Here is a 12,434-nt window from a genome sequence, read left to right as displayed (position 1 = left end):
GTATCGCGCCCAGTGCCAGATCAAGCTAGTATGGGGCCTGTAGCAAATGTTATTAAGGGGCCCTAAAAAAAAATATTAAAACACACATTTTTTTACTTGAATGGTAAATAAATTGTATGTTTTAATTCGCTATACAGCCAGATAATACGACAAATCGCTAACCTTAAACACCCAGTCGTTCGTAAAAGTTGAAGGTGGTATAGTAATATAGTAATAGAGCAAGTGCAGAATCACTGAACCGGAATTGATAGCTTGAAAGCATTTAGCGCGGGGCCCTTGAAAGTGCGGGGACCGTAGCTACTACACGTGCAGCTGCTACTACACGTGCAGCTGCTACTACACGTGCAGCTGCTACTACACGTGCAGCTGCTACTACACGTGCAGCTGCTACTACACGTGCAGCTGCTACTACACGTGCAGCTACTACTACACGTGCAGCTACTACACGTGTTGTAGCTACTACACATGTAGCTACTTTGCTACTAGGATAATCCGGCACTGGTTGCGTCATCAGCCCTGCGAGGTACAAGTGGCTGGACACAAGTTCAGGATCGGCAAAAAAAAGTTACGGTTAGTCAAGAGCCATGCTCTAAACACCACCCTACAGACACAATCCTGCAAACACCCTCCTGCACACACACCACCCATCACCCTACACGCACCATACTGCACACACACACGTATGTTGAACTTCTTTTGCACCGTACGTAGCCGAGAGTATTAACTCGGGAGGTGCGGGGGGGAATATAAACAAGCTAAACAAAACAACGAGCAGTTCTGAAGGTGGCCACCGCGATCGATCACCCACCTCGATCGACGAGTTATCGATTTAACTTCTTAATGGGCTGCATTGAAAAGCTCGAGCAGGTGCGTACAACAAAGGCTGCTCGGGAGAAAAAGAAAAGCAGCTGACGAGTCAGTCGTAGCCCACTTTAATTAAAGCTGCTGACACAATGGTGGCCATTAGACCTCGCCACCCGTACCCCTCTTCAATTACAAAGACGCCCTTCCCTCTACGCGATCACAATAGAGACGCGGCGCTCTGCAATCTGCTCCTTCTTGGGGCTGGACGAATGAAAAAATAAAAATAAAAGCCAGACCCCGCCGAACGTACTCTGTCGCGCGAGGATCATTATACATTTTTTTTGTACGTTTTCTTTGGAATAATGACGTTTTTTTTCTCCCGAACGGACCATACGTTTAATAATCCGTCTTTATTTAGCAGGCTTTCCAACGGAGGTTTATTTGACTGCCCATCCCGTCCGTCTGTTACCGGGGAGGCTGGAGGTGGGGGTGACACGCCATTTCGTGAGGATCATCCACAGCACGTGCCAAAACCCCGGCACGGAGTTGCCTTTTGCTATTGCAGTGAGCCACCTCAAGTGACAACCCGGGCCAACCTGACCAAAAGGGGTCGCCCAAAAATTGTGTGCGACCCAGGATCAGTTTAGATATCACTTGCCGCTGATATTAACCACGGAACGGACACATACTCAGGACTGCTCAATTCATATAGCACAGTGGGCGAACCACTCCATACTCAGGTGGAGACTCTGTCTTCTCGACAGACCTGTTCTCCACCTGAGGACGGCTGCTTGCGTTGTGGCCGAAACGTCGTGAGAATTATTTTATTACGCTTTTATTTGAATGTAATTTTTATTATTTTATTATTTCCATTCTACGTGACTTTACCGAAAGAACCAAGAAGATGAATCCCTGCAGTCACGAAAGCTTTAAATCGGGTTTAACTTGGTGACGCTATCTTCGTGATTACATTGCTGCGCTGTCACCCCGACGCGTTTCTGGTCCCTCCGAAGCACTTTAGGCCACCGAGAGAGTGAACTCCTGGTCAGAATCGATGACACTCACAGCTAGCAAACCACACTTGGCCGCTCTTAACAACAACGGCAACAAAACCCTTTGCGGGAGGCGGCGCATCGAAAAAAAGAGGATGCCGAGTCACGGCACGTTCATCGCACGCGGCGATCTTCGGTGGCTCCCTCGCACGATGAAGCCACGACAGGGGACGACTGGCTCGCTCGTTAGGCTAATTGTTGGGCAGCGGGCGACTCCGGCGGCATTTCTTGATGAGGCCTCCCGGGCAAAAGGCTCCCTTTTCTTGATATTTGGCTCGCTCGCTCGTACGCAGGCAGGTAGCACAAAGTGCCCTGCCACCGCGGGACTCGTTACAAAGCGAGGACGGAAAAGGTGGAGGCTGGGTGGCTCTCGGGGACGAATGCCGTGCCGGGGACAACGAGAGATGGAATCCGCTAGAGAGCCAGCGCCAGGGCCGGTGTAGTGGCTACTACACTGGACTTGAGGGCATGGCAAGCGTGACAATGGTGCAAGTTTCTTAAGTCTGCATCGCCCGTGTCAATGCAGGGGTATAATTGTGTTCACCACAGTGAGTTTTTGGGCAGATCACATGCAGTGGGATAAAGTGTAGGTGCTCCCCACTGCATCTCAAGGGGTCTGGCCAGGGGGAAAGAGCAGGCCAAGTACCCTCTAGATCAGTGGTTTTTTACCTTTACTAAAGTCTGCACCCCTTGGGTTCTCAATCCTATTTTTAAAAAATAATGTGAATAAATACATAGGTTTAATAAAACAAAAGTAGTTGTACTTACGTGCCCATGCTTAATTTGTGTTTTCGATTATTTGCCTTCTAAAAAAAATCTGTCCATGTCTCGCACCCCCAGAAAGGGCATCTCGCACCCCCAGGGGCTGCGGCGCGCACCCCAGGTGAAGAGCCACTGCTCTAGACGGAGCTCACCAGAGCTCCGTCTGTTCTAGGCCCTTGTGCCAGCAGTGGCACGAGCAATCAATTGCAGTGTTGCCCAAATCCTACCCTCAATAAAGCAACAGATCATTGTTCATCTTTAAAATGTGTGTGGCCTTATCTGCCACACACATTTCTCGCATTACGATGCAAAGGTGTCTAGGTGACGGCGGCTCTGGGGTCAGACGACTGAGCCGGCGCTGCTGGAATCTTGGGTTTCTAATTTTGAATCTCGGCCACTCGTGCTGAAACCGGTTATCAGGGTCGTGAGCTGATGGTTTCAGCCTGGTCACAATTGATGTAACTCCTCCCCCCTCCCTCCTCGCCCTGCCCAAAATGAAATGATTCCACTATGTCTGGACAGTGTATTAAGATTCAATTGCATATAGGACACCGTATAAATCCAAACTGTGGCTATTGCCAAGTCTGTTTTTTACTTAACTTACTCCGCCTTGGAGGAGGAGGAGAAATAAAACATGCTTTCACTGTCTTCAATCAACAATACTGGCAGGGCATATCAAAGTTGTTTTCCTGGTGCGGATAAACAGGTCTCTTGAAGTGACTTTGGCGGCAATCATCTTGCGGTGCCATTATCTGACAGGCCGTGGTACACTGCTCGCCGTAAGAGTTGTGAACTGCACGACGCTGACGTCGCAACTGAAACATGCATTTCAAAATAAAAAAATTCTAAACATCGAAGAAAAAAAAACACGTAAAAGAAGAGATTTCAATTTCCCCAAAAGCAGGAAAATGCTCACCTGAACCAACCGCGGACACAACACTACACAATCAGGGCTTCAGTTCAGCCGGGTGTGTCTGGGTTCAGCGACCCAGAAAATATATTTCGGCACACGGCACACCACGTCCAGGAGACCACTCGCTGTGGCTATGGTCACAAGTCACGTGCCACCTACTACCAGTCTACCAGCGACCCGGAGAAATATTAAATGAGAAATTGAGCCCTATACATAGGCGGTGTTTTACTTCTATATTTGGGGGGGGGGGGGGAGGGTTCGCTTTGTCCCTCACATTAGGAATCACTGGGTGCATCAAATGTATTTGTTTTTAAGCTTACTTGTAAACTACTGAAAATAAATTCATGAAGGTGTCCAGTTTGGGGGAGGTGTTGCCACCCCTCCCCCATGCCCCCCAAACTCCGCCCATGGCCCTATATATATACACACTGTACGATCATCAGGGACGCACGTAGCTCAGGGGATTCACAATCATCAGATTGGAAAAACACGGAACCAGTGCCGGGATTCCAAGTTCTTCAGTGCGTTTCCAGGTTTTGTAGAAACGTGAACATTTTAGGAAGCGAGTTCGGCGTCCCCGAAACGTGTCCCGGCACGTGGAGCGATACGTCGGACATCATACCGAGCAACGCGGGGGTATGAATGGAAAGCACGGTGGAGAGATACACACAGCAGCAGCAGCAGCAGTGGCAGCAGTGGCACAACGGCGAACGCACACCTAGGCCGCGGTGAAATATCAAAATAGTGCTTCATAAAAAAAAAGTAGTTTTTTTAGTTAGATCGCGTAAATATAAATGTGTCATTAACCCACCAGCACCTGACACCGCCAAACAGGAAGGTTTGTCACGTCGACAAAACGTGCCAATGAGTGACTACTTGAGCACGAACCGCTGGCGTGTTGAGTACTGTGACATGTCGCTGGCAATCACAACCAGCCTCATCGGGGGCGATTTGACAAAATTGTAGCCCTTCGTGCGAACGGCTCAGCCCACCGCTTGCTGCTGCTGTTGTTGTTGGGACACACGCGGCTGAACGGAAGATATCACGGGCTGTACGCGTGCTCATTATCTCCGTCTCTCACCGGTTGGGGTCGGATCTGCACGGCCATCAGGTCCGACACGGCCCAGTCCGGAAAGGACAGGTTTCGCTTCATGTAGGCTTGTAGCGGGGAGCTGTCCACCAGCACATTCTGTAGCACGATGTTACCTGTTGCCGACGAAACAACAAGGTCAAAGGTCACCCGCGTAGCCCGCACGGACCATCGCAGCAAGTGCTGTTAGCGAGCACCGACGGAGGGTGACACTGCAAACGGAGGGAGTGGGCGGTCGGCACGACGCCTGGACGCCTTTGTCTCTCCGGCGGCGGATGTGTGAACACCGTGCCAGGCACTCATTTAAGGCTGAGTCGAACTCAGAGGGGGAAGTGGGGGGGGGGGGCATAACCGATTTAAGATATTTCGCCATTGTTATTGGTCTCGAGTAGGGATCGAACTCGGGTCACGCAGCGTTCAAACCACCGCACACAAATACAGAGATGGTGGGGGGCTTGACATGATGGCGCCAAATCACTCCGTAGAACCCAGAAGGGGAAATTTAGTTAAGGCAAGGAAAAGTTCAACTGGGGGAGGGGGTGGCGGTGCGTGATGCGGCACAAGAGCATGTGAAATCAAGCGGAAGGTGACGCGTCGTTTCAAAATAACGAGGCCACGCCAGCAGCGTTCCTCCACGGCAGCACGTCGTGCGAGGTTGCGTGACTGCCTTTGACGAGACAAAAAGATAAAAACCTGAATGTTCGGAAATAAGTCTGTGGATTCTGAAACCGAGAGCGTGGCAGTTGGTGGGGGTTGAGGAGGGGACATGAGAGGGAGAGACGTAACTGGGCAGAGGGAACACGATCTCATTCACAAAAGTGCCAATGGATATTTGCATGCCTGATTTGACTGTGTATGGAGTGAGTGGTGGCGCAGCGGTTAGCGCGCTGCGCTGAATTCATGACTGTTAACATCGGTGGCAAACAATGTCGGAGTCGCTCCTGAGCACACAACTTTAGGTATGCATGTACGGTGAACTTCTTTCGCACCGTACGAAGCCAACCATGCTCATCGGAGGTGCACTGACCAGGGTGGTGAAGTATGGTCAAACAAACCTTCACTACATGACATGGCATGGGTAGGCCTCCATCCAGCAGTGGATTGCCAAAGGGCTGTACATTTTTTTTATTTGATTGAACTTTAGAAAACATTAAATTGTAATCAGGCTGATGACTTTCTTAGCAATGTTAAACTACAGCGGTTGTGTGCGTTGCATGTACAGGTATGGTTTTACAAAAGCTGAAAATTGTATTTCTTATTATTATATGAAAAACATTTCACAGCTCTATTCTTCCACCAATGAATGAAGGGTTGGCCATGTGTTGGTCATGGAGATTGTTTGACCATGCACGTATCTAGACATGCCTCATGTACATACAAAACATAGCCGACACAGACTGGTGGGGCAAGTGCTGTTCACGAGCACCTATGGAGGCCAGCACGGCACACGAGGGGGTGGGTGGCCAGCACCACGACCTAGCGGTGAAGTTATTTTTACACATCGCACCAGGTACTCATTTGAGGCAGAGTTGACCGAGGAGAGACCCAGGACCGGTTCAGATAATCATCACTGGTGATGATGGTGAGCGGGAATCGAACTCGGGTCTCTGGGTTTGAAGTTCGGCGTGTTAACTCTTGCACTACCGCTCCCCACTGGAGCATCAACAACAACAAGCGCCATTCGCCACTAAGTGGCGGTGACGTCACCACGGCGCTTGTGCCAGGCCAGGTGCACTTTATGGTCATGTGAAATGGAGAACTCCCGCTGGCAAGAGGACAGACTCAAGTGCTCTGGCTTGACCGACTGAGATGACTAACCGACGCACCATCTGTGCCCCCTACTATGCCAAATGGCTGTGTTATAGCGGCACGGCGCTCCGCTCGTTGTGAGCATTGCCCCTCTGATGGAAGGCGTCTGCCTCCAACGCTGCACCATACATACTCACGCACAAGAGTGTGTGTGTCCACCCACCGGTCCAAGCCCTTGGGTCGGTCAGGATGACGTTGGCGAGCCCCATGGCTGATGTTCTGCTCACCCACACGGTCTCAAGGCTGCGCCAGAATGAGTCGTTCATCAGCAAGCCCTGCGTGTCCACCAGCACCCGGGACAGCCTAGCAGCACGCAAACCACAGTCAACCACAGATCCAATCACACAGTCAACCACAGAGTCAACCACACAGTCAACCACAGATCCAATCACACAGTCAACCACAGAACCAATCACACAGTCAACCACAGATCCAATCACACAGTCAACCACAGATCCAATCACAGAGTCAACCACAGAGTCAATCACACAGTCAACCACAGATCCAATCACACAGTCAACCACAGATCCAATCACACAGTCAACCACAGAGTCAATCACACAGTCAACCACAGATCCAATCACACAGTCAACCACAGATCCAATCACACAGTCAACCACAGAGTCAATCACACAGTCAACCACAGATCCAATCACACAGTCAACCACAGATCCATCACACAGTCAACCACAGACCCAATCACACAGTCAACCACAGATCCAATCAGACAGTCAACCACAGACCCAATCACACAGTCAACCACAGATCCAATCACACAGTCAACCACATATCCAATCACACAGTCAACCACAGATCCAATCACACAGTCAACCACAGATCCAATCACACAGTCAACCACAGAGTCAATCACACAGTCAACCACAGAGTCATTCACACAGTCAACCACAGAGTCAATCACACAGTCAACCACAGAGTCATTCACACAGTCAACCACAGAGTCAATCACACAGTCAACCACAGACCCAATCACACAGTCAACCACAGAGTCAATCACACAGTCAACCACAGAGTCAATCACACAGTCAACCACAGAGTCATTCACACAGTCAACCACAGAGTCAATCACACAGTCAACCACAGACCCAATCACACAGTCAGCCACAGAGTCAATCAGACAGTCAACCACAGATCCAATCACACAGTCAACCACAGAGTCAATCACACAGTCAACCACAGATCCAATCACACAGTCAACCACAGATCCATCACACAGTCAACCACAGATCCAATCACACAGTCAACCACAGATCCAATCACACAGTCAACCACAGATCCATCACACAGTCAACCACAGATCCATCACACAGTCAACCACAGATCCAATCACACAGTCAACCACAGATCCATCACGCAGTCAACCACAGAACCAATCACACAGTCAACCACAGATCCATCACACAGTCAACCACAGAACCAACCACACAGTCAACCACAGAGTCAATCACGCAGTCAACCACAGAACCAACCACACAGTCAACCACAGAGTCAATCACACAGTCAACCACAGAGTCAATCACAAAGTCAAACACAGATCCAATCACACAGTCAACCACAGATTCAATCACACAGTCAACCACAGATCCATCACACAGTCAACCACAGATCCATCACACAGTCAACCACACATCCATCACACAGTCAACCACACATCCATCACACAGTCAACCACACATCCAATCACACAGTCAACCACAGATCCAATCACACAGTCAACCACAGAGTCAATCACACAGTCAACCACAGATCCATCACACAGTCAACCACAGATCCATCACACAGTCAACCACAGACCCAATCACACAGTCAACCACAGAGTCAATCACAGTCAACCACAGAGTCAATCACACAGTCAACCACAGATCCAATCACACAGTCAACCACAGATCCATCACACAGTCAACCACAGATCCAATCACAGAGTCAACCACAGAGTCAATCACACAGTCAACCACAGAGTCAATCACACAGTCAACCACAGATCCATCACAGAGTCAACCACAGATCCAATCACAGAGTCAACCACAGAGTCAATCACACAGTCAACCACAGAACCAATCACACAGTCAACCACAGATCCAATCACACAGTCAACCACAAATCCAATCACAGAGTCAACCACAGAGTCAATCACACAGTCAACCACAGATCCATCACACAGTCAACCACAGATCCAATAACACAGTCAACCACAGAGTCAATCACACAGTCAACCACAGACCCAATCACACAGTCAACCACAGATCCAATCACAGAGTCAACCACAGATCCAATCACACAGTCAACCACAGATCCAATCACACAGTCAACCACAGATCCAATCACACAGTCAACCACAGATCCAATCACACAGTCAACCACAGACCCAATCACACAGTCAACCACAGATTCAATCACACAGTCAACCACAGATCCAATCACACAGTCAACCACAGATCCAATCACACAGTCAACCACAGATCCAATCACACAGTCAACCACAGATCCAATCACACAGTCAACCACAGAGTCAATCACACAGTCAACCACAGAGTCAATCACACAGTCAACCACAGATCCAATCACACAGTCAACCACAGATCCATCACACAGTCAACCACAGATCCAATCACACAGTCAACCACAGAGTCAATCACACAGTCAACCACAGAGTCAATCACACAGTCAACCACAGATCCAATCACACAGTCAACCACAGATCCAATCACACAGTCAACCACAGAGTCAATCACACAGTCAACCACAGAGTCAATCACACAGTCAACCACAGATCCAATCACACAGTCAACCACAGATCCAATCACACAGTCAACGACAGATCCAATCACACAGTCAACCACAGATCCAATCACACAGTCAACCACAGATCCAATCACACAGTCAACCACAGATCCAATCACACAGTCAACCACAGATCCAATCACACAGTCAACCACAGAGTCAATCACATAGTCAACCACAGATCCAATCACACAGTCAACCACAGATCCAATCACACAGTCAACCACAGAGTCAATCACACAGTCAACCACAGAGTCAATCACACAGTCAACCACAGATCCAATCACACAGTCAACCACAGATCCAATCACACAGTCAACCACAGAGTCAATCACACAGTCAACCACAGAGTCAATCACACAGTCAACCACAGATCCAATCACACAGTCAACCACAGATCCAATCACACAGTCAACCACAGATCCAATCACACAGTCAACCACAGATCCAATCACACAGTCAACCACAGATTCAATCACACAGTCAACCACAGAGTCAATCACACAGTCAACCACAGAGTCAATCACACAGTCAACCACAGATCCAATCACGCAGTCAACCACAAAGTCAATCACACAGTCAACCACAGACCCAATCACACAGTCAACCACAGATCCAATCACACAGTCAACCACAGATCCAATCACACAGTCAACCACAGAGTCAATCACACAGTCAACCACAGATCCAATCACGCAGTCAACCACAAAGTCAATCACACAGTCAACCACAGACCCAATCACACAGTCAACCACAGATCCAATCACACAGTCAACCACAGAGTCAATCACACAGTCAACCACAGATCCAATCACACAGTCAACCACAGACCCAATCACACAGTCAACCACAGATTCAATCACACAGTCAACCACAGATCCAATCACACAGTCAACCACAGAGTCAATCACATAGTCAACCACAGATCCATCACACAGTCAACCACAGAGTCAATCACACAGTCAACCACAGAGTCAATCACATAGTCAACCACAGATCCATCACACAGTCAACCACAGATTCAATCACACAGTCAACCACAGAGTCAATCACACAGACAACCACAGACCCAATCACACAGTCAACCACAGATCCAATCACACAGTCAACCACAGACCCAATCACACAGTCAACCACAGAGTCAATCACACAGTCAACCACAGATCCAATCACACAGTCAACCACAGAGTCAATCACATAGTCAACCACAGATCCATCACACAGTCAACCACAGATTCAATCACACAGTCAACCACAAAGTCAATCACACAGACAACCACAGACCTAATCACACAGTCAACCACAGATTCAATCACACAGTCAACCACAGATCCAATCACACAGTCAACCACAGAGTCAATCACATAGTCAACCACAGATCCATCACACAGTCAACCACAGAGTCAATCACACAGTCAACCACAGAGTCAATCACATAGTCAACCACAGATCCATCACACAGTCAACCACAGAGTCAATCACACAGTCAACCACAGAGTCAACCACACAGTCAACCACAGATCCAATCACACAGTCAACCACAGATCCAATCACATAGTCAACCACAGAGTCAATCACACAGTCAACCACATATCCATCACACAGTCAACCACAGAGTCAATCACACAGTCAACCACAGAGTCAATCACACAGTCAACCACAGAGTCAACCACACAGTCAACCACAGATCCAATCACACAGTCAACCACAGAGTCAATCACACAGTCAACCACAGAGTCAATCACACAGTCAACCACAGAGTCAATCACACAGTCAACCACAGATCCATCACACAGTCAACCACAGATCCATCACACAGTCAACCACAGAGTCAATCACACAGTCAACCACAGAGTCAATCACACAGTCAACCACAGAGTCAACCACACAGTCAACCACAGATCCAACCACACAGTCAACCACAGATCCAATCACACAGTCAACCACAGAGTCAATCACACAGTCAACCACAGATCCATCACACAGTCAACCACAGATCCAATCACAGAGTCAACCACAGAGTCAATCACACAGTCAACCACAGAGTCAACCACACAGTCAACCACAGATCCAATCACACAGTCAACCACAGAGTCAATCACACAGTCAACCACAGAGTCAATCACACAGTCAACCACAGAGTCAATCACACAGTCAACCACAGATCCATCACACAGTCAACCACAGATCCATCACACAGTCAACCACAGAGTCAATCACACAGTCAACCACAGAGTCAATCACACAGTCAACCACAGAGTCAATCACACAGTCAACCACAGATCCAACCACACATTCAAACACAGATCCAACCACACAGTCAACCACAGATCCAATCACACAGTCAACCACAGAGTCAATCACACAGTCAACCACAGAGTCAACCACACAGTCAACCACAGATCCAACCACACAGTCAACCACAGAGTCAATCACACAGTCAACCACAGATCCATCACACAGTCAACCACAGATCCAATCACAGAGTCAACCACAGAGTCAATCACACAGTCAACCACAGAGTCAACCACACAGTCAACCACAGAGTCAATCACACAGTCAACCACAGATCCAATCACACAGTCAACCACAGAGTCAATCACACAGTCAACCACAAAGTCAATCACACAGTCAACCACAGAGTCAATCACACAGTCAACCACAGATCCATCACACAGTCAACCACAGATCCATCACACAGTCAACCACAGATCTATCACACAGTCAACCACAGATCCATCACACAGTCAACCACAGAGTCAATCACACAGTCAACCACAGATCCATCACACAGTCAACCACAGATCCATCACACAGTCAACCACAGAGTCAATCACACAGTCAACCACAGATCCATCACACAGTCAACCACAGATCCATCACACAGTCAACCACAGATCCATCACACAGTCAACCACAGAGTCAATCACACAGTCAACCACAGATCCATCACACAGTCAACCACAGAGTCAATCACACAGTCAACCACAGAGTCAATCACACAGTCAACCACAGAGTCAACCACACAGTCAACCACAGATCCACCCACACAGTCAACCACAGATTCAATCATACAGTCAACCACAGATCCATCACACAGTCAACCACAGATCCACCCACACAGTCAACCACAGATCCATCACACAGTCAACCACAGATCTATCACACAGTCAACCACAGATCCATCACACAGTCAACCACAGAG

General features: G+C 48.6%; 1 protein-coding gene across 1 annotated transcript in view; it reads right to left on the bottom strand.

Annotated features, from left to right (window-relative positions):
• Positions 1 to 12,434, bottom strand: part of LOC133349354 (phospholipid-transporting ATPase ABCA1-like) — an 83,285-nt gene that overhangs the window by 57,051 nt on the left and 13,800 nt on the right. Inside the window, exons 4-5 of the mRNA XM_061562712.1 lie at positions 6,594 to 6,733; positions 4,613 to 4,737 (exon numbers count right to left, since the gene is read on the bottom strand). Coding sequence (XP_061418696.1) covers positions 4,613 to 4,737; positions 6,594 to 6,733 — 265 coding nt within the window. The remainder of the gene's footprint in view (positions 1 to 4,612; positions 4,738 to 6,593; positions 6,734 to 12,434) is intronic.

This window comes from Lethenteron reissneri, chromosome 4, assembly GCF_015708825.2.
Source record: "Lethenteron reissneri isolate LAM-NWPU_2019-01 chromosome 4, ASM1570882v1, whole genome shotgun sequence".
NCBI classification, from domain to species: Eukaryota; Metazoa; Chordata; class Hyperoartia; order Petromyzontiformes; family Petromyzontidae; genus Lethenteron; species Lethenteron reissneri.
Note: the sequence above shows the minus strand (reverse complement) of the source record. Positions and strands in the feature narration are given on the sequence as shown.